General features: G+C 33.0%; 1 protein-coding gene across 1 annotated transcript; it reads right to left on the bottom strand.

The window, feature by feature from the left end:
• Nucleotides 1-246: 246 nt before the first annotated feature.
• LOC149552916 (endoribonuclease Dicer homolog 3b-like) lies at nucleotides 247-23068 on the bottom strand. The gene is made up of 18 exons (XM_089790254.1): nucleotides 23031-23068; nucleotides 20709-20906; nucleotides 12327-12507; nucleotides 12116-12211; nucleotides 11892-12026; nucleotides 7825-8034; nucleotides 5747-5867; nucleotides 5178-5262; nucleotides 4941-5091; nucleotides 4468-4628; nucleotides 3734-3905; nucleotides 2860-3003; nucleotides 2646-2740; nucleotides 1875-2166; nucleotides 1525-1734; nucleotides 841-1048; nucleotides 658-740; nucleotides 247-540 (listed from the first exon to the last, which is right to left on the bottom strand). The coding sequence occupies exons 1-18, from the start codon at nucleotides 23066-23068 to the stop codon at nucleotides 247-249; spliced, it is 2874 nt and encodes a 957-aa protein (XP_089646380.1).
• Nucleotides 23069-24485: the final 1417 nt, after the last annotated feature.

Genomic DNA, 24485 nt, shown 5'->3' with positions numbered 1-24485 from the left:
AAATAAATTGAAATTTATTACACAAATACCCACTAGAAATCTTTTATTGTATACCTATCTATGTACTTTTGATGTTCAATAATAAAAAGTCAAGATGGACTTCCAGTCCAATAAATTATATTAATATGCATAGAATAAGGCTCCTCAATCATGCTATTGAGCATTATAGAAAATTTTCAATAACTTAAAAAAAGTGAGCTGATCAAACAAAAATTCAAGGATGAATTCTCACAAATGTTAAACTAACTAACTTGCCTTTGGAGCATGCATTCCTCCTCCAAATGATATAAACTTGCAGTCACCACCTCTATGTTGTTTAAATTCCTCAACAAATTTTAATATTTGATTTTGTAATTCATCTGAATTATGACGAAGATAATTGTGAATATTGTGTTTCACTGTTGCTTGAGCAAAGTTCTCGTTGTTAATAGCTACCTGCCGTAAGTCTGATAAAATTCCCTGGGATGATTCCTCATATGTTGAATACAGATGCTTAGTAATAACAAGATCCAGTACAGAGTCACCTAGGAATTCTAACCTCTGTAAAATTAACACATAATATCAATATTCAGTTCTACATTCTAGAAAAAATTAATTGTGCAAGTACTATCAAATATACTATTTGGACTGTGCAAGGTAAGTTCAATATAAAATTACCTGATAAGAATGTCGTCCTTGTTCGCTAATTGAAGCATGTGTGATTGCTTCTACCAAGAGGCATCGTTTCTCAAAGCGGTAGTCTAAGATCAATTCCAGTTCATCCAAACGTGCATTCAAGACACTAGGATAATTTATAGAACGTTTGCATGCAATATCTACTGACTTATCTTCAACATTAACCCCCTCCAATCAAATGTGCTCCAATTAGGGCCTCCACAACATTTGATATTGTTTTGGATTGAATCCATCGATGCCTCTTGTCACAAACTTTGCCCATTTCAAGACTGTTGGAATCTTCTGGGTTGCAAGAGCAGGGAACAATGTTTCTACAATGTAGCCCAGGAGCGACCCATTTGCACACATCAAATAGATCATCTAAAATATATCCCTTTTCACAAAGCAAAAGAAAAATAAGTTATTAGATTAGACTTGAAATTGACAAATACTCAACTTATTAAATATAGACTATATCAAAATCAAAATTCTTCCACGTAAACAAGCATAACAGTATCAGCTGTTATTAAATCAATTGACTCAAGTAAAAGATCAAGATGGAAAAAGAAAATTGTTTAAAGACGCACATCTTTTTCCTCAAAGAAGGCGGATATCAATATATTCAGCCCATATTAAGGGTCATATTGTACTCGTCACTAATTCTTAAAACTTGAGAGAGAAAACTGTCTAAGAAACATAAAATATCAAATTATTTTAGCAGTAGGATTTCTAATCTATAGTAAATTTACTAAGATGTTTTTACTAACTATGAGTAAAGAGTTAAAAAAACAGGAGCTCATTTTACCAGTAGAATTTTTAATTGAGAAATCTTTTTTATCAACTAACTATAAAAATATAGCATTTTAGTACCTGCAAATTACGTTTCAATGCCAAATCATGAAGCGTTTTATTACAGACTGCCTTAGCTCTACGATATGATAACTGTCCTTCATCCTCATTTTCATATTTCATAAAAAGATGTCGACTAATGGCGTATTTTAAAAAGGAGTCACCCAATAACTCCAACCGCTCATAGGAGTAACATTCTAAGCATTTGTGTGAAGTGATTGCTTCCAGTATCTATGAAGAAAGAAAAAGTGTTCAGTAAGAGGTTAAGAAGAATTTACTTCTGCATAGAAAAACAAAAGTGAAACAATTAATCTTAAATAAATAAATCAAACAAAATAACATCAATTTGAAATGATTAGCAATGAAATTACCAGTTGCATGGATACAGGCGGACAATTTGGGTGTTCTATCTTAATTGTTTTATTAAGTTGACTTGCGAGCATTAAACAATTGAGGCGGTGCATAACAGATGGAAGCAAACACAATGATCTCATAAATGAGCTTGGAACATCCAAGTTCAAACACAACTCTGGAGGAAGTTCCACAAATGGTCCTTCTTTCTCCACTGCCTTTTCTTGGTGTTTTGTAAGAAAATTACGGGGTCGCTTAGCATGATTCACCCTAAGAAGTGGTTGATTTAAATGCTTTAGTTTCTTTCCATGCCTGCAAAATCATCATGATAAGTTAATTAGAACCATTGCAATCAACTCTATGTGAATACACCTGGACGGGCATTTAAGATTAAGACTATCAAAGATGAGATACTCACTTTTTTCAGAAAATATTCACTGTAGCTACCATAACATGGATTAGAAACTTTTTTGGGAGGGAAGGGACTCTGAGCAGTTTTTTCGTCAATAATTTCTACGACTTGATAAAGCATTCCATTATGAATAGTAAGCACTGCTTTATCTATCAAATGTGAAGATTCATAGATGTCACTAGCCAAAATCAAAATTTCAGAGTCCTCTCGATTGTGCAAATCTATTGTTCCTGTCATAGAAGCCTCTTCTGAAATATTTGAAAGTAATTTAAACTCTCTAGCTCTTGTTGCACATGTTTCGATGCATTTCCAGTCAATAACAGTTGGACTAGATTGATTTGATTCTAAGGGCAGAAGTAAGTAAGTATAGGAAGTGCACCATAGGTTTTTCATTTCCATGAATTTTTTCTTATTCCTCAGATTTCCAAAAATTCCATTGAAAATTATTTCTTGAAAATCTTTTGCATTCCTCATCTGTTTAATACACAAGTGACAGAACTATTATCAGCTTCATACAAAAATAAGTAAATGACTTACTGGAAGCAAATTGTAATATATAAATTGGAAGATTGAAGTTGTTTGTCTTTCAATACCTGAGTTAAATCCAAAGTCATTTCTCCTCTTCGTAAAAAGTCTGCTTTAACAAGCTTATCTGTAGTTAAAAACATATCTATATCTGTATTTGCAATGTCATCATCTAATTCAGATTTAATTAACATGGCGAAATTCAAATATGTCTTATTATCATTGGATTTAGATGTAAAACTGAGTTCGTAAACTTTCAAAGTAACTTCTCTCCCCTCTTCATCCCAACTATCAGATAATGTGTCTATTTTAATAGTTGAATGTAACTCCCTTATTTCAGGTAGACCTTGCAGAAAGAAAAAGAAATAATATTAGACAATTATATCTTCAAATATCACAACCTACTAATCATCAAAGAAAATCCTGCATAATTTTCATTAATAAAGATTATAAAAGAACAAAAATTATCATCAAAACAAAATTTTCTCCAAAGAATATTGACATTTTATTATTCGGTTTCATTAATGTTTTTCATTTGACAATAATTTTGTTTATAAAATGTAATTAAAATAAATAATTACGTTTATTGAAAACGCACTTTTAAGAAATAACTAATATATGAAATATAAATTTAATTGCCTCTATTATTATTTGGGATATACAATATGACTTCAAAATTTTCAAAAAAGTTAAATATTTTCTTTAAAAAAATATAAGCAATAAAAGGAAATATAAGAGAAAACTTTCAACTGCTATTAGAAAAAACACATTTAATTCATATATCACAATCAAATTTATCAAATATTAATTTCATTCAAATAAATAATATAGTCTTACTTCTACATAATACTAAAAGTTTAGCAAAACTATTTCTAATGTTAGGTTCTCCAATAATACAAGAGAATGAATTGTTTGCATATCTGATTTCGTAGATGTTATTACCTCTTTGTCATTGCAATCCTGTTTGATTTCATCCCCATTTTCAATTACTCTTTTTTCAATTCTGTCCTCTCTTTCATGAACTCCTCCAAGATCTTCACCAAAATCTTCAACTTCAATTAAAGTGCTAGATTTATCCTTTTCAACCACACTTTTCTCCTGAGTGTAAGGCATTCTATTTACAATGGTTGTGATTTCTGGAAGTTGTTCAACATCTATTGACAAATCCTTTTCAATTGAACTCCTCTTCGTTATAGAAGCATCATTTTTACTTGATATTATGTCCTCTATTATGGCTACACTCTTGATTATATCAAATAAGTCATTCTTCTACTTCTCATTACCTCTACGAAGTTCAAAAATTGATAACATTTAGTGTAAAAGTATAACACTGACATTGGTTATGAATTTTCTAGATCTTATCAAATTGCAAATGCCTTATGACTTCTATGGTATTTGAAATCATCAGATGAAATTTTTGATAATTAATAGCTAGACTCACATTCTACTGAATTTTAAAAAGCAAAGTGATTATTTACATCATGCATCTCCTAGGGACCATGGTTTAGACTATGATGCCAAACTCAAAGCTTTTTATAATAACGCATTTTATGCATTTTTAAAACAGATAAGAATGTAGTAATTTACTCTTCTTCTTTTTTGAACTCATTTTTCCAAGGTAAAAGCCGTAAGCTTGAACATTATATTAATTACTTGAATTTATATTCGCAAATTACCTCTCAACAAATAAGATGAACTCTGAGTTTTCATGGCTAGCACGTCCACTAGATTGAATATAACTGTGCAGGCTTACGGGTAAATCAAAACAGATGACACAGTTACAATTTTTTACATCAATACCTTCTTCAATCACATCTGTTACAATTAAAACTTGAACCTGCACATTCATATTCAAAAAACATCATAATTCAATATAGCCCATAGATTTTTGAAAAATCAATATCAATAACCTTTATAAATATATTTCTGAAAAAGATGCAACTGAAAATTTGATGTAACATTTGAACATCGTATTAAGAAAAAACGTGAACAATGTATTAAGAAAAATTTAACATCTAGGTAAGTTTGAATAGCATGGTCGTAATCAAATTAACATTTGTTTCCAGTAAATGAAAGATCCAACCAACCTTCCAGAAGAAAAGTTTTCTAAAGCTTTTTTCTGTGTCTTGCCACCAAATGTAGAGCTTACACAAGATAAGAAATCAGTCTTCAGACATAGCAAACAATCAATCTGTTGTAACAAACTTGAGATTACTGCAGCTGCAATCACTCTTTCCATAGATACTATACAGGAAACCTTTCTGGGATCTTCATCACTGTTAAAACTAGGAGTCAGTCTTCTATCAAAATGCAATAAAAAAACTACAAATAGACACTGATATCACATTACTATGATTTCTCGTACCTCTTCTATATTAAAAAATGCACTAGCTGCTCCAGCTTTTGAGTTAAAATGCCATGTTTAACAGCATTGTGAATTCCTTCAGGTGTCTTGAATAATTCGTTCACATCTGAAGTCTCAAATTCAATATTTTTAATTTGATGTTTACACCGAACAAGTAACAACATTTTATACTACAAGAAAATCAACAACTATTTTTTCAGCTGTAATTTGTTTCTTTCAGATTTATGAAAATCCATGACAATTGAATTCAGAGTAAGATGGTCAGATTCAGTAAGATGCATTTTTGTTTGATGATGATCACTTTTAGCTGCATTTCTTAATAGACTCCTCAATGTCCATGTTATGAACGTTCAGAGTGGTTAGAATGCCTATTTATACAAATATTTAGCAATCTTACATCTATGTTATATAATTGGCCTGGATTGCATGATGGCACTCTGACCATCCTAGCAGTTATGCCAGTTATTCTAGGTTCTAGAAGTGCAAAGCAAAAAAAATTAATAAAGATTTCTCAACTGACCATATAAGTTTCATGTGAAAATTATTGTTCATGATTTACTACCCCTTGAAAGTGTGGTGGACATGCATACCAGATGGTAATTCTTCTTCAAAGAGTCTACGAGCATCTTTTAGATAATCATCTAGAGCATATTCCTCCATTTCTACCGTTCCAGTAGCAGTCTCACGTAACTTCTCTTTTTCACTGTATAACTAAACAAACTGTATGATTGACAGATTTCATGTTAATGTATAAAACTAGTCTCGTGTAGTCTAATAATTAGTTATGTAACAAGAAGACATGAATTAAAGTTCTGAATAAATTAATATTATCATAGAGAAACAATTAAATTCACTTAGCTATTATTAATAACCACTAAACCTGAGGCTCTCCTTTATAAAGTGTGTGAAGGCAAAAGTGTAGACATATAGGATATAGCTCAAGCAACTGAAAGCAGAACAAAACATCATTCCCAAGGAGCAAAGCTCCAATATCAAGATGTTGTCCAGATGTTATCTCTTTTAACATACACAAAATCATGTTTCCCAAGCCCTATTTGCAAGTCTTTTTATCTCTTTTGAATCTTGATCATTTTAGTATATCGTAAAGGAGTAGAGGATCACAAAGTGAAAAAGATTTACACCTGCACGTATGCTCAATCGATGCACTATCTTAGACTTAATTATTGGCAGAAAAAGATTTACACCCAGCTACGACAGCCAAGTAGGTATAGATTTCCTATTAAATTGGTAACAAATTAGGAATGTCCTCCATGAAACTAGGTCATACAACATTATCCTAAGAAGATATGAATGTCCTCCTTGATACTAGGTCATACAACCTTATCACCTTATCCTCTAGAATCATCTTCTCATCTCATGAGCTCTCTATATATAGAGGCCATTGCATAGCCTTGTAGCAATCAGTTTGATGAATAAAAGTTACTTCTCTCTTAAGTGTTTATTTCTGTTTTTTCCATTGCCAAGTATTTGTGCTTATTTCAGATCTTAGTAAATCTTAGATCTCTTATTTTTATCAAGAGGAATCTATATGATGATAGAATCTGTAATTAGGTCTGAACAACCTGGTGATTGATCTGTGCATGTTAGCTACATGACTGTGGAAGAGGCACAACCTGCAGGTATAGTACACACACAGGCAGGCATTAAGTAGTGACAAAGTAATCCACGATTCAGCAGACGCGCAGGTATTTGGTTAAGAGTGTGAAAGAATAATAATAATAATTTAGCAGAGTTATGGAAGACACGTGGAGAAAATCTCAGCAGTAAAGTTGCATGCAAGGTCCTCGCTCCTATATATATCCGGGCTCTGAATTCATGTAACATTCAAAGCATTTTCAGCTAGTTTATTAATGAAGCATTTGTTTGGAGACTTCATACAGGACTTAGTATTTTCATTAGATTGTGAGTTCATTTATAAAATAAGTGAGGTTGCAGTTGTAAGTGTTAAAATCTTTTTTTAATTAGATCATCAGAACTACATTGAGTTTTTCTGTGAATGAAAAATGCAACTCTGGTAGTCTAATGAAAACATCATTTCTCCATCTACAGAGAAGGAGGTGACTTATGTAAAAAATAGAAGATTTAGTAGCAGGTTTATTCTCCTTCATTTTTAAATTTTATCAATAGCTTTCTTTCCTAAATATTTTAAAAAAATTTCTTTTAGAACATTTGATCAGCATCACTATCGGTTAAAGGATTAGAATTTTTCAGAGATAAACTCATGTGAATGTTGTAGCAGTAAGAGTGTTTAAACCTTCTAAATCTAAAGAAACTGGTTTTATGATTTTTAATGAACAACCAAAAGGATCAACTAATTTTTTTATAAGTCGAAATCAAAAAATATCAAGATGAATAACACAGTCATTTAGCCACTACACAAAAAGGCACTCGATGCAAGTGACAGCTGGATCAAACAATAGAGTCGTGCATGGAAGATACCATACTGAGACTTGCCAAGGAATGAATGCATGATGAGGTATAATAACAGAAGGGGTTTAGTTAGAGCAATAGTAAATCCATCTCCAATTGGCCATCTTAAATACCATATTTTCTTTAACATCCTATATATGTTCAGTGTGAAAAATGAAAATCTCAACAGATCATTACTGAAATAAAAATTTAATATTAAAAAAGTTTAAAACCATACCTTTAATGCACAGAGCAAACCCAGATTCTGAAGACAATATTCAACATTTTCTCTGATGCTTTTTGCTTTGCTTTCCTCAAAAAGATGATGCACAGAAACCAATTTGTTTTGTAGAGCTTGATGTTCAATTGACAAGGAATAAAATTTAGTTATTTTCTTTGGAGGGTCTGGAGTCGACTCAAGTTCACGCTTATCTTCCACTGTAATGGTCTGTTTGGGCATGTTAATTAATGCGGTTACAATTAAGATCCGAGAAATGAAGAAAACACCAAGAAATGACGGAAATGTTACTAGTTTCTCACAATAGGGGTCATCAGATTCACCTAAGCATCCAAGATTTCTTCAATTTGTGTTATTTGTTTCTCACAATCACTGCTAGAAGAAAACCCTGCGGATATCAATGCAAATATAAATAGCTAATAGCATCTTCTCAACATTAAATATATTATTTACGAACTGTTGAATGCTATTTTCAAGAGATATATACTTCATAATTACAGTATATTGTATCATGAATCAGTATTTAAGGTTAGGAAATTTCTATAGACTTAATTTAAAAAAGGATTAATCACCAGTACCACTTATTCTTGTTCTTGGTGTCCGTTCTTCACTACTAATAATCTAATATCTCAGTGCAAAAGCCTCTATTCACCTACATATTAAATTATTTTTCCTATACCAAGGATAAACTTACGATGATTCCTAAATACATGAGATAAGACAAATCCTGATATTTTATGGATAAAACAAATTTTATTCAATTTTTTAACAACCACCCTGAGTTGCTACTATTATTATTTTTAATTAACAATGTTCACTAACTCAATCAACCAAGTAAATTGCTTTTAATTTATAAGAATTTTCTCTTGCTCATTCAAACATATAGTTATGTCAAGTATTAAGATAGTTACAAACTAAAGCAATGAGACTCGGACCTGGCTCGGCTCTGACTCGGCAAGGGCAATTGGACTCATGACCTGGCTCGGACTCAATCGTCACTTTGTAGTGACTCGTAGAGCCAGGTATATTAATAGAAATGCCTTACAGAAATATAAGATATTTGACGACTTGGTGGGTCATGGTCACAGGTAACCTAACTCACCAACTTGGGTGACTTGCAGCGAGTCTCGTTATTATTTTACAAACTAGCCATGTGGGGTGTTGCTAACTGTATAATTAGTAATTCATGCTCCTATAAAGAGAAAAATCTTAGTATTTTTAGATATACCATGATAACTACCAGACATGACAAGATCTCAAATTAGAGTAAAACTTAGTCATCAAATTAATAAAATTTAAATAACACAAATTTCACTACACACTCGGATATTCGTTGACAATTCTTATAAGAATATTCCCTTTCACACCCTCCCTAGGATGTCTTAGGGTTAGCCAACCATTCTCATAGGCTTAAAATTTATTGAAGGATTTCAAAGAAAATGTGTACCAAGAGTCCAACTTAATTATGATCATTCAATGGTACAATATTATATCCTTAATCTAAACTCAAGTGGGATTCATAGGTCTCTAGTGTTTGAACTTGGTTTCACTGATACCTATGTAGCAACCACCCTAAGTTGCTAATTTTATTTTTACCTTCGATTTTCACTAACTCAAACAACCAAGTAACTTTTTTTAAATTTTGAAGTGGAGATTATAAATACTCCTCCATTCACCATGCTGGCAACAATGATATCACACTCCATGCTCACTCATGATAGTGTTCAGTCTCCATAAATAGAGTCATCCCTAGACCTAGATCAAAGCCTTGACGGTTCACTCCTAGTGATGTTTCCTACTTATCCTCTTATAGGAAGTTAGAGGCTTAGTAGTTAGCAATCAAAGGGATTTTATTCTCTCCTCTAGATGATATCTTGATCTCTTTAACCTTAACTATTGATTTAAGTGATACTATGAACTTGGTCTCATTAAATAAAGGATATCAATCAACCAACTCAATTTCGTTTAATTTGTAAGCATTCTCTCTTGCTCATTCAAATATATAGTAATGTCAAGTATTAATATAGTTACAAACAAAAGTAATGAGACTCAGACCCAGCTCTGACTCGGCAAGGGAAATTAGACTCGTGACCTAGCTCGAACTTGACTCAGCAGTGACTCGCAGAGCCAAGTATATTAATAGAAATGCCTTGGTGAGTCTCGTTACTATTTTGCAAACTAGCCATGGAGGGTGTTGCCAATTGTATAATTAGCAATTCATGCTCCCATAAAGAGACAAATCTTAGTATTTTTAGATATACCATGATAACTACCCAAGATGACAGGATCTCAAATTAGAGTAAAACTTGGTCATCAAATTAATAAAAATTAAATAACACAAATTTCACTACACACTCTGATATTTGTTGACAATTCTTATAAGAATATTTGCTTTCACACTCTCCCTAGGATGTCTTAGGGTTAGCCAACCATTCTCATAGGCTTAAAATTTATTGAAGGATTTCAAAGAAAATGTGGACCAAGAGTTTGACTTAATTAGGATCATTCAATGGTACAATATTATATCCTTAATCTAAACTCAAGTGGGATTCATAGGTCTCTAGTGTTTGAACTTGTTTTACCTAATGCCTATGTAGCAACCACCCTCAGTTGCAACTTTTAATTTTACTTTTGATTTTCACTAAAACAACCAAGTAACTTTTGTTTAGTTCCGAAGTGGAGATTATAAACACTCCTAGTAACCCTCTCTATGTATCCTCCCAAGGTAAGTGAGAGGCTTCATATTTAGCAATCAAAGCAAGGTTACTCTCTCCTCTTGATGAGATCTTGATAGCTTTAATCTTATCTATTAATTATGTGATACTAAGAACTTGGTCCCATCCAATAAAACATATCTACTACCATCCAATGTTGGTTCCATACCCATATTTATCAGTCATTAGTTTTATCACTTAGCCATATGCACATGGGTACAAGGACTAACTCCCTCACATCACAGGTAAACATTAATGTTTGCCTGATATTTTCCATAACATAGTGGTCTGGACCACTATGTTACACTTGCCCAACATTTCCAATAACATAGAGGTCTCGAGAAGGTGTTCCTTATACAAGGACTAGGTCCTTCACAGTGCAGGTACAGTACAAGCTAACTAGCTTGTTGTTCATCGCATACATGGGGAGTAGCTCCATCATATATTACTACGCAATAGTGACTAACTAATAGAGGATACACCAGACAATAATTATTGGCTCTTACAAAATCACTCTAAGAATAATGATCAGCTCATATACAGTGCATAACTATCCACTGTCCCCAGTGCATCCCCAAAAGAGAAAGATTATAGTGCATTGTGTACTACACCATAGGCCTCATTCCTTTCCTTGTTCTTTTGCTCCGTCATATACTTGGGAAGAGGATTTGGTGCATCCCATTCTACACCAAGGGTTCGTCCTCAACCAAACAGGGTGAAGTATAGCATTTCCACATCAATCCATAGAAAAATCATACTAACTAGTTATTTTATTTATTTTTTTACTATCTCTTTTTTGTAATATATATTTTATCTTCTCCTTCCACATTCACTGTGGAGGCTTCTTATGGGATGTGACAAGTTTGAAATGAGATAATCATTCAAGAATCATCCATAAAAATACAAAACGAGGACATAAAAATCCAAAAACAAGGAGGACATGAAGTGTTGGGCCAAAGACACAACAAGTTCCATATCATCATCAGTCAAGAATATGAATAATGATAAAAAATTGTAGGTTTGTAAGATGAGGCACAGACAGTAACTGTCAGATCACAAAAAATTTAATAGGTCCAGGTACATACAATTTAAAAGAATATATGATGCATATGCATACCAGCTAGCAAGATGAGATCTCAGGAAAAATGTCTCTTAAATTTGATGATAGTCCTTTATTTTTTTTTTCCTCTGTCAAATAGTGTACTCACCCTTTTTTGTGACCAATGTTGCACTCATTCCAAATATTTTGGGTTTTTGTTGAGATGTTTTCTGATAAACCTTCAATACAAACATATGAATTGTTAATTAGTTTCATATTTTAACAAAATTTTAGAAACAAATTCAATCACTTACCCTCATAATTTTAGCATATGGATGATGTTTTCTTGCATGATGGCACTCATCGAAGATCATGAGGTTGAATTTCTCTAGGGTTATTGAATTATTATCCAAGCCATCAAGTAAAATCCGAGGAGTCATCACAAGCACCTGCAATTTGATCCCCACACCATTCAGAACTAAAATAGAAAAGCAATTTGAATCCAATGGTATGTTATATTCAAGTTTCATTTAGTTACCTCATTCAATGTTGCTTCTTTCCAGTCTTTTACTACTTTCCCTCCAATATAACATGCCACTTGCAAGTTTGTATGTCTTGTTATATATTCAAATTGCTGGAATTTTCAAAGTTGAAGAATAGAGGTTATGATTATGTTCTCAATCAGGCACTTGATCACATCGTATCTCTCATGTTATTTTAGATTGACAGAATAGTGTACTTGACATTACCTGTTTGACTAATGCAACTGCAGGTGCTAAGAATATCATCAGGCATGCCTTGTGCTCCTTTTGCAGGTTTTGAGCAATATATTTCATAAGGAGAACTGCAATATGTGTTTTTCCGCAGCCTGTTTCTAGTAGAACAATTGTGTTCCTCTTAATAGTTGTGGCAAGAATCTTCAATTGATAGCTGTAAATATCATATTTCCATAGTTACATTCAATGAAATCACGCAAGTACGTCTCCATGTCTAAGATTTCTAAAAAATATTTTAGATGTTGAACTTTCCTGAAGACACATAAAAACACTCTACAGATAATAGACCAGTTTATGCTTAGTGCACTATTTTGCATCAACACAGACAAGACTAAATGTCATAGCTTGCTAACACATTCTAAAGTAGAAGAATGGTCATTTTAGACCTACATCTTTTTAGAAATAGTCAATAGACATGCTGTTATAACCAAACAGCAAGTATGCCACACATTTCCTATTAAATTGCAACAAGATAGGAATGTCCTCCATGAAACTAGGTCATACAACATTATCCTAAGAAGATATGAATGTCCTCCTTGATACTAGGTCATACAACCTTATCACCTTATCCTCTAGAATCATCTTCTCATCTCACGAGCTCTCTCTATATAGAGGTCATTGCATAGCCTTGTAGCAATCAGTTTGATGAATAAAAGTTTCTTCTCTCTTAAGTGTTTATTTCTATTTTTTCCATTGCCAAGTATTTGTGCTTATTTCAGATCTTAGTAAATCTTGGATCTCTTATTTTTATCATGGTATTAGAGCAAGGTTTAGCCAAGTTCAGCTGGAGATTTATTTAGAAGTTCTGCTAGAAATATTGCTAGAGCGTTTTGTTAAAGGAATATATTGCTGGAAATGGTTTGTTTGCAGGGCTGATTTTTTTTGGAGTGATATTTGGTTACAGAGCTGTTATGATGCTGGAATATTGCTAGATTTGTTTGAAGGCTGATTTTTTTGCTAACATGGGTTCTTCAAATGAAGTTTTGCCTATCTTTGATGGAAGTGGTTTTGTAGATTGGAAGATTGCAGTCAAGAATGCTCTAAGAGAGAAGGCTTTATGGAGGATAGTAAATAAAGAAATTGGGGAACCTCAACAAACTGATAAAGAAAAGGAGTTGTGGAAATGTAAGTTGGAGCAAGCTAGAGGTATTATTGGTAAAGCTTTGAGCCCCAATCTAAATAGAAGATTTGTTGATATTGATAACCCAATAGAGTTGTGGGAGACCTTAGAAAAAGATTATAAAGATGCAGACATGGCTAGCACGTTTAGTATAGAAGAAAAATTGATGAATTTAGATCCATCTTATTTTGAAAAAATGTCTGATTACTTAAATGAAGTTACTTTTTTAAATATTCAGCTAAAAAAAATAGGTGCTGAATATGCAAAAAAAGATTTTCAGTTGATTGCAATGGTTGAAAGTAAGCTTCCCCAGCCATATAAAGTTTTTAAGGAATCAAGGAAAAGGGTTCTTCAACTAAATCCCAATACTCCCCAGCAAACTTTTGATCAATTTTGCAAATCTGTTTTAGATGAAGAAGTTCAGCTTATTAAAGAAGGGCATATTAAGAAGAATCATGCATATACAGCCAAAAGAATTTTTTTTAGAAATGATGAAAAAAAGAATTAGAAAGGAAATAATAAATTTTGAAATCATGAAGGTTCTAATCATTTTTCTAGAAATGATGGTGCAGAAAAGCAAGCTGGAAGAAAGCCTTTTATTTGTAGGTATTGTGGAGGTGAGAATCACATGGAGAAGTTTTGTTTGAAGAAGAGGGATAATGAAAGGTAGCAATATAAGCCCAAGAAAGTAAGGTTTAAGGATGGAAAGAAGGATAATCATAGTTTCGTAGCTATCTCTTTAAAAATGCAAGAGAAATCAAATGAGGAGGTAATTGCTACACCCAAAAGTAAATCTAGTGTTAAAGGGGGATACTTTGCTTCAGATTCTAATAAAGAATGGATTTTAGATTCGGGGGCATCATCTCACATGACTGGGGATAGATCTTTGTTTATTGATTTTTATGAAGGGAAGAATTCAAATCAAGAAATTTCTATTGGCAATAAAATGAAACTTCCAGTTTTAGGAACATGAACTGTTAATGTAACACATGAGTCTTTGAAAAATGTTTTATTGGTTAAAGGATCAGGGTTGAATCTTATTTCTGTATACAAAATAGTTCAAGCTGGATATGAGGTTGTTGTCAATGCTGATCAAGTTATTGTTAGAGATAGAAAAGACCCAAGCAATATAATTGCTATTGGTAGAGTTGATCATGAAGAGAATCTATTTAAATTTGTGGGGTTTCTTGATGATAAATATACCCTCTCTCATGCTTTTATTGCTCAGACTGATTATATGTCACAACTTTGGCATGCTAGACTTGGACATTTAAATTATAGAAAATTACAAGATATGGTTAGAATGGATATGGTTAGAGGATTAACAAAAGTTTTAGCTTGTGAAGGTGTGTGTGAAGGATGTGTGTTAGGAAAACACCATCGAGATCCTTTTGATTCATGTAAAGCATGGAGAGCTAATCATCCATTGCAAATTATTCATAGTGATTTATGTGAACCAGGATATTCTTAACTTTCAAGTGCTAGGTACCTTCTCACTTTTATTGATGATTATAGCAGGAAAGTATGGGTTTATTTTCTTGAAAGGAAAAAAGAAGTGTTTGAAGTATTTCAAAAGTTTAAGGCATTAGTTGAAAATAAAAGTGGCAAAACAACTAAATGTTTGAGGACAGATAATGGGGGTGAATATTGCAATTATGCTTTTGAGTCATTTTGTGAAAATTATGGTATTAAGGTTCAAAGAACAGTTCCTTATACTCCTCAACAAAATGGGGTGGCTGAACGAATGAATAGAACTCTTTTAGAAATGGCTCATTGTATGTTGCATTTTAAATGTTTGCATAATAAATTTTTGGGGTTTGGCTATTTCTTGTGCTGCACACATTATAAATAGAATCCCCACCAAAGCTCTCACAAATATCACCCCAGAAGAAGCATGGAGTGGTAAGAAACCTCACATTGGATATTTTAAAGTATTTGGGTGTATTGCTTAGGCACACATTCCTGATGCACAAAGGGAAAAGTTAGAACCAAAGAGTCATAAGTGTTTGTTTATGGGTTATAGTGAAGAATCAAAGGCTTATAGGTTATATGATTTGACAACAAACAAGGTCTTTGTTAGTAGAGATGTGAAGTTTGATGAGCATTCACAACTTATAGCCACTCCTTCTCACTCTACAACAATAAATGCTTCTCATTTTTCAGATATTTTAGGAGGAAATGGAGACTACATTGATGAGGATGAGTTGTGCACTTCTACAAATGATGAAAATACTAATGAAAACAACACAACTAATGCTTGTAATCAGACATTTTCTGCAGGTAGTAATGATGAAGAAGATAACTTTTCAGCTAGCCAAAAGACAAGGAGTGTTGAAGAAATATATAGGCAAGGCTTAAAGATCCAAGGGAGGAATGGTAGTGCTCTAATGGCCAAAGTATTACAAGTAAATGACCCAAGATCATATGACGAAGCTAGAGGGAAGAAAAAATGGGAGCAAGCTATGGAAGAAGAATATGATGCTTTGGTGAAAAATAAAACTTGGGAACTTGTGCAACTTCCCAAAGATTTAGACTGGGGAGGTGACATAGATGATAGAAAATCTACTGGTGGTTATATTTTTCAGCTCGGGTTAGGTCCAATTACATGGAGCAGCAAAAAACAAACTACTACATCATTGTCCTCATGTGAAGCAGAATATAGAGCAACAAAAGAAGCTAGAAAGGAAGTAGTTTGGATTTGCAACCTTTTATTTGAGGTTGGTTTTGCACAAAGTTCAGCTACTCCTTTGTATTGTGATAATCAAAGTGCTATTCAAGTTGCAAATAATCCTGTTTTTCATGCTAAAACAAAACACATTGAGATTGATGTTCACTATATTTGGGATCTTGTTCAAGCAAATTTTGTTAATCTTCTCTTTTGTCCAAGTGAAGACCAAATAGCAGATATATTTACTAAGAGTATGCTTGAGGCCAAATTTCTAAAACTACGAGGCATGCTCGACATGATTGAGGTGAACATTAAGGGGGGATAGTCATGTCATGTTCCCCTCTCTTTCTTTTGTTGTAAATAGGTCCCTTACAAGGCTGAATGTCGGGACCTATCCTATCTATATTTTTTATTGTAATTTATCCCATACATTATCATTAGTGGTAGAAATTAAGGGAGGATGTTAGAAATAGTCAATAGTCATGCTGTTATAACCAAACAGCAAGTATGCCACACATTTCCTATTAAATTGGTAACAAGATAGGAATGTCCTCCATGAAACTAGGTCATACAACATTATCCTAAGAAGATATGAATGTCCTCCTTGATACTAGGTCATACAACCTTATCAAATTATCCTCCAGAATCATCTTCTCATCTCATGGGCTCTCTATATATAGAGGCCATTGCATAGCCTTGTAGCAATCAGTTTGATGAATACAAGTTTTTTCTCTCTTAAGTGTTTATTTCTATTTTTTCCATTGCCAAGTATTTCTGGTTATTTCAGATCTTAGTAAATCTTGGATCTCTTATTTTTATCACAGGTTAGTGACTCCTAAAATTCTAGCAGGCACTCAATAAATAGTACTAAGAACAGCAAAGAGTATAATGGACGAGAGAATAAGAAAAAAGTTCAGAGTTATTTTAACTCATCATATCCAACCTCAATTGCATTGAAGAGTGAAAATATCGATTGAATGGTTAAGGTAGTACTGAAGTCCTTTGAAACAAATGTGTTTGATTGCACAGAATGTGAAGATGGACTTCGAACAATATGAAGCACAACTACAAACTTACATTGTTCTAGAGTATGGTGCTCCTCTCATCTTGACATACAATTCTAATATTTTCAACCTTCTACACATCAGCATTAGGAATATTGATTTTTATACAGTTCTCTATTTTGGTTTAAAAGAAGAAAAATATACACTAGTATTTATTCAATATGAACCTAATTTCCATTTCTTAGATAGTGAAATGCATGCAAAGAGAGCAACAAACATGTCTTCTTCCAAAATGTGAAATCTGATCAATCTGTTGGCAATTTTGAAAAGCATACTGAGGGTGTTGGCTCCAAGCTACTAATACGGATGGGCTATGATAGAGTATAAGGGTAGGAGAGTCAATGGCCAATCAAAGCATCATAGTTTGAGTTGAGAAAATTTCTCAATAAGAGTGCCCTAGAATCAAGAACATGGAGATTGGTCAATGTTTGAAGGAGTCTACACCATGCATAGACCAAGAATGGTTTAAGAAAGGTAAAATATACTCTATTCCTATTTTTATGAATCATCATTTTGCAGGTTGTCTCTGCTAGATTAACACAAGCAAAATGTAGTAGAGGAGAGTGAGATTCTGTCTCAAGATGGCAAAGTAGAGCCTTCAGAGACAGAGCACATTCAAATAAGGCAGAAGAATATGAGACTACTCTTTCCAGTATATGTGAAGTAGAAATGAAGGGATTTAACTCTGCCAACTTAACCGCTAGCCAAGCCTAGGAAAGAGGCAAACCAACGTATGGGAAATCAAGAATGGCATAAAAAGCGTAACTAATTCATTAATGTTTCAAATGCAAGAAGGATACTTTAAAAAAGAACACAAGTATCTTGTTGCTTGTACCAGTCAGAGGTGAAATAGCTTCTGATATTGTGCAATACAAAACCACTAAGGAATATATGTTCCATAGCAAGGATGACAAAAGAACCATCTACTCTCCAAGACAATAGGAAGGGGAAGGTCAGAACTGTTAGAAATAGTCAAAAACCCATGCCAGTCAAATCCACATCAGCTTCTGTTATAATCACTATAGATTTTCTTGCTAAAAGGATATGGATGCTATCCTCCATTAATCCCTTAATTTCTACCACTAAAGACTCTTTCAGTGGGAGAAATTACAATAAGAAATTTAAACATGATAGGTCCTGGCATTAAGCCTTTTGAGGTACCCATTTACAACATAAAAAATTCATTTTTCTTGTTAAGTGGTTTTAGCTTACCACAAACTCTTCAGAAAAAAATGCTTTAGGATCTTTCACCCAAACAAGTGGTTTTTTTTTTTCACAAACCCTTCAAGACTTTTAGGTTTTTCACCTAAATAAGTGGTTTTGGGTTACCACAAACCATTCAATAGATTTACTTAAACAAGTGGTTTTGGATTACCACAAACCCTTCAAACTTCACAAAACCATTGATCCAATGATAGGTAAACCAACTCTAAACTTTTCTCTAGCATACTAATATTGAGTCCATATGAAAAATAATCCATCTACCGAGTCACATGGGTACCCAGCCGTTGTGCTCGCTAGTTCTCTAGAAATATTTTTTAGATACATGGTTCATCAATATAGTAAAAACTTTTGAAGTGTCGGGTACAACCGATAGTACACCTCTTGCTACAACCATCACTATTGTGATCTTCATATTGCAAACATTGACTTCAATGATCAACCTTTCTTTTCATTTGACAACAACATATCTTCTCTAGCTTGCTCCAACTTGCATTTCCACAACTCCTTTTCTCTATCAGTTTGTTGAGGTTCCCCAATTTCTTTATTTACTAACCTCCATAAAGCCTTCTCTCTTAGAGCATTCTTGACTGCAATCTTCCAATCTGCAAAACCACTTCCATCAAAGATAGGCAAAACTTCATTTGAAGAACCCATGTTAGCAAAAAAATTAGCCTTCAAACAAATCTAGCAATATTCCAGCAGCATAACAGCCCTGCAACCAAATATCACTCCAAAAAAAAACAACCCTGCAAACAAACCATTTCCAGCAATATATTTTCCTTCAACAAAACCCTCTAGCAATATTTCTAGCTTTGATACCATGTTGAAAATTAAAACTATAAAGAAACATGGTGATAGCAGATAACAAAATTATTTCATTGATCTGGCTGCCCACAAACAACCAATTACATAACCTCTATAAATAGAGGACTTCCAACTGTTTAGAGCTTACATGTGGATCATCTAATGTGACAGCACTAACACTTCACTTAACAACCTTGCCATGTGTTTGGAGACAAATTCAATTGTGCATACATGTGGTGGAGTTAATTACAGTCCTACAAAACTAATGGCTAGAGAATAGGGAGCAGCAGTCAACTATTAAACCGAATAGCAGATTTGGTGCAACAAACTGGTGGCTTATTCCAACAAGAACACACTCATAGGAGATATGAATCCGAAATATATGCAAAGTTCACAATTATTGCTATCGTTACAAGATATTCTTGTGTTGCAAACATGTATATATTTCCATGACAATGGTGTTTCTGTAGCATGTATTTTTTCCACATGTTGTACAGTAATGGGCAACCGAGGGAGATACCATGCTTATCATGGATGGCCATTGGAAAAAAATCCAACTTCAATTGGTTATGCAAAGTAGGAGAAGAAAAACAATCATTACTTGTGCATAACAAGAAGGGTGGAAGAAATGGAGCACTCCAAAAGAGGAAGTTTCAGATCGCATCATAACATTGATTACATGGTCACTATAATTGTATTTTGCACAAAATCTCATAAGGTATAGCATGTTCATGGTTGTAGTATGAGAATCCACATAATCTCAGCTGTTGTAGTATTCCTTGTAGTACTTTAAGTTGACAAGAAATATTATAACAATGTATAGCCAAAAGCGTTATGCATCAGAAAGTTATAACATGAACAGAACATTGTAGCGATTCTTGCACTGTAGCTTCTAGCCCATGGCAATAATTTAATATATTTCATGCATCACAAAAACGTATAGAATTTCAGCTAACAAAATAAAGTTGTAGTAGCAATGACCACCATTAAGATGATCATGCAAAGGACACTAAAGAAACATCTATTAATTTCACATTTGCAGGTTTCAAGCATGACAAAGCACCACTACCTTCAATCTCAAAGCATTTTAATGTTGGTCATTGCAGAAGAGGATGAACAAGGAGATATGAGGGAGTCTTGCTACACAAATGCAGGGTATACATAGCAAACATACAAACTTTGCTAAGAAAATTATCACGCCATTTTTATTATCAACTAGCTTGGAAGACCCGATAGCTAGCAAGTAATTGTATTCCCCAAATTTTACAGCCTTCCTTGACTATCTATTTCATGAGAGAGAGTAGGAAGTCAAGATAAATTTGGATTAAGCCTGAAGACATCCAATACAACTTAGCAACTGAATGTCTCCAAAAAAGTAAAGAGAATATCGTTTCCTCTCTCTTTTACCAAAAGCACAAGGAATATGATATACCAGATTAGCACAAATGTGTCAAGTGGCTAGCCCTTGATGAGACCTAACAGCTGACAAGTGGATTGCATTCCCTGAAACATGAAATTCTATAGCGAAACCAGATGCAATTTGTATACCACAAAACTTGAATACCAAAGCAGATCCTTCTGTTCTTCTAATCTGTGTTGCTGTTGGCAGTCGGGAACAATTCAAAATTTCTCTGTAATGACTAGCTGCATGTTGACCCACTGTTTGGGAGACACTGTGAATTGCAAGTTGAATTACCCTTTAGCTTTTTTAAACATTGCCATGTACCAGTATCTTGTAAGATATATGTGATGCGTGAGCCATTTGCATTGAGAGTAATTGATAAATTTCAAGAATGTTTAGGGACCAATTTTTTTATGACCTCACATATCCCATAAGCGAACCTTGAATTTTCAGGAATGGCGTTCAATATAATTTCAGACACAACTATCACCTCTTTAGTTCTAAATTCTTTGGTTTCTATTTACACAAAACTTAAAGAGAGCCAATATGCCTGCCAAGCCACTATCAAATATCCATAAAACTTAAAGGGTGCTAATATGCTTGCCAAGCCACTATCAATTACCCATAAAACCCATAAAGGAACAAATCTTTAAGCAAGAATACAAAATAACTTAACGATTATGAATGTACTCAACTAAACAGACCAGAGTAATACCCGCCTGATCAGTTGCATTGCATATAAGAAACCCAAGGCCTGGCAGAGAAGAACGAGTCTCCAACTAGACTTTCCTGCCAATTTTCTCAAATTTGTTCTCTTTTAAGTCTACTTATTTCTCTTTATTCCTCTGAAATTTTTGAGGGCTACATCCTCCCTCCATTGCAACATAGCATTTTCTTCTTCTGCAATCATGGCGTCCCCCAGGTAAGGGCCTAACAACCCTTGTATTAATTTTTTGGCCGCCATGCAACATTTTAAAAGAATGTCTTCCTGGTTTCTGGATCGTATTGTGTTTTATTTTCCACATCAACTTTTCATATCACTCTTTTACCTATCATTATGTTTTCTCTCTTTCATTCTAATGATGGATCACATTTTGTGATTGGAAAGTTATGTGAAAAATAAAACGCAATCCATTCTAGAATCAAATTTGACAACAAAAATATTATTATTTATCATATAAAACTTAGTTTTTAAGTCTAAGATAATATATTTAAAATATATATATAAATCAAGATTAGCTGATCAAGATTAATGGACCCTAAGAACTTTTGCATCAGAAGAGAAATGCAAGGGGAAACAATTGCTTAATCTAAATCATTTTTTAAAAGATTGTGTAGAAAACATACTTGGATAATTATTATCTTTTTTCTTACTTATTGTCCTGGTTTGTGGATTCAAGAATGTCAATTTTATCTGCATCAACCTTTAAAATCATACCTAAAATATATTTGAAAGTGACATTAATTTAATTATAAATTTTCAGAATTTAATATCATGAGTTCTACAGATTATTATGCTTAGAAATGTTGTGATGGGATTAGTGAATGTTTCTTAAATAGATAATATTTAGTTTGGAGCCTTGTCAAAAATATGGATCAACTATTAAGATACAAAGAGATATTAGATTTATATAACTATTTTCAAACATATTTGCTATATTAGGTTTATAATCTATCATAGGTTTTTGGATTCGATTGTGAATGTGTTTTTTAATATCAACCTTTCCAATCACACTTAGGGATCCATCACGGGGATGAAAATGAAAGATAGCAAGATAATAGGTTTATCGATTCGATTGTGAATTTTTTTTTTAACATCAACCCTTCCAATCACACGTAGGGATCCATCATCAGGGTGAAAATGAAAGATCCCAAGATAATATGTATCATCCCATTGAAAATTAAACATAGCAAGAGAGGTTATACATCTTTTGCTATCTTTCATCCCCAATGTTCATACTTCAAAACACATACGCAATCAAATCCGAAAACCTATAATTTATATAACTATTTTCACACATATTTATTATATTAAAAATAGTAAAAACCAAAACAATGTTATTATTCTAAATTTAAAAAAAAAACGATTATTGTTACTGAGAATGACAGGAAATATTCATACTTAGAACCACAGACACAATCGAGAAACCTAAATCAATTTATATAGCTATTTTCACACATATTTATTTTTAAAAAAAAGTAAAATCCAAAAGAATATCATTATTCTAAATCACAAAGAGTGCTCCTCATTACTATTGTAAAACAACTTCTTACTGAACTTTCAATGAAAATTTACCTCATCTTCATTGATAGAAAACATATATATCAAAATTCAAATTGTCATTATTGATTGTAGGTAAATCATGTCTATTAAAAAAATAATTGCTTGCCATACCTCCTTGAAACAATTCCGTCCTCCCTCACAGCTTCCATGTTAGATAATTGATCTTCAGTTACAACAAATCTGAATTTCCCTTCCGATGTGATGTTGTGCGAAAAACTCTATAAGGAGTAGTGACTATTCACTAGTGTTCACAGTATAGTAAGAACTCAAGAACTTTGAAGTGGTAAATAGTAATTGATTTACAATTTATAATATTATTTTATTAGTTGTAATTAAAACTATTTTACATGTTTATATTTATTTATATATTATATAAATTATTTATCTTAATTATGATTGGTTGATTTGGTTTGGTGTTATAGGATTTCTTTTGGAGGCTTCCTCATAATGATTTTATCGTTGACAAGATTGTTGAGGAAGTGATGTATTTGAGTTTGCTGAATGTGAATACAAATATATTTAAGTAGATTATTATATTCAAGAATAATTGTTTGTATTTAAAAAAATTATAGAAGACTTTTGTATATCAAAATAATGAAATTATAAATATTTTTAATAAGTTCATTTTAAATAATTTCTTTATCTTTTAAAAAAGAGTATTGATCTTATTAACAATAGATAAAATTATGCATTTCGATTTATGGCTCTAAGTGGGAAAAAGAATGGAGGTGGGTTTTGAAACTATGAATTTTCTAGGGAGGATGATGTTGATGAGGACAACCATTCTGATGGTATTGGGAAGGTGTTTGTGTAGTTGTTCTTTGTTCTACCCCTTCCTTGCCACATTTAATGGATTACATTGGGGTTTGTGGATATGAGGTCCTCCTGGCCTCTATGGACTCTTAAGGTGGTTCATTGATCTTTTGTCTACTTGGAGTTCTTGATTTCTTGCTTAGATGCTCGGTCTTCTATCTTGATGGATTTTTTTCATCTGTATACCCTTCTTAATGGGTCCCCCTTTTCTTTAGTTGTGTGCTCACTTTTGGGAAGGATTGTTTTGGACCCATTTGAAGAAATCTTCCTTAAGCCAAGACTTGTGTTTGGTAAGGTGTGGACCAAGATTTGTGCCTTCTATCAAAGATGTTATCAGCAATGAGGCTTTGTTTAGCATTTTGGAGTACTTTTTGGTTTTAATCACCTTCAAACTTGCCTTGAACACTGTGCCTTTGGCATGTTTGGTCGTTGAAATTGGACAAGAATTAGCTTTCGTAATTCTAGAAAGTTTCAGATCTAGTGTTTTGGTGTACAAAATTGGAATTAGAATTTAGATAAATTAGAATTTGGCATCCCCATTTAACCCCCAAAACCATAATTACATCTTCTATCTAGATAGGTAGAAATGGTCAAACTCCCATTCTAATCCTAATTTGACAAAAATGAGGATTAGATGATTAATTGAAATATAAAAAAATCATGTCTACATATTTAACATTGACACATTCTTTATATTATTTAATTATCTACTATTTTGTCTCTCGTTTTGCCATTTAGGCGGTGACATGTTTT

The sequence above is a fragment of the Cupressus sempervirens genome, chromosome 6, assembly GCF_028749045.1.
Source record: "Cupressus sempervirens isolate cs-2001-9-10 chromosome 6, ASM2874904v1, whole genome shotgun sequence".
NCBI classification, from domain to species: domain Eukaryota; kingdom Viridiplantae; phylum Streptophyta; class Pinopsida; order Cupressales; family Cupressaceae; genus Cupressus; species Cupressus sempervirens.
Note: the sequence above shows the minus strand (reverse complement) of the source record. Positions and strands in the feature narration are given on the sequence as shown.

Bases quoted from the DNA above. Each gene is read 5' to 3' on its own strand.
- LOC149552916 (XM_089790254.1), bottom strand. From the start codon at position 23,068: ATGGAAGCTGTGAGGGAGGACGGAATTGTTTCAAGGAG. The intron at 12,508-20,708 runs GTCTCATCAAGG...TGATATTTACAG, and splicing joins ATCCACTTGTCAGCTGTTAG to CTATCAATTGAAGATTCTTG. The intron at 1,735-1,874 runs GTAATTTCATTG...CTTTCTTCATAG, and splicing joins CGCCTGTATCCATGCAACTG to ATACTGGAAGCAATCACTTC.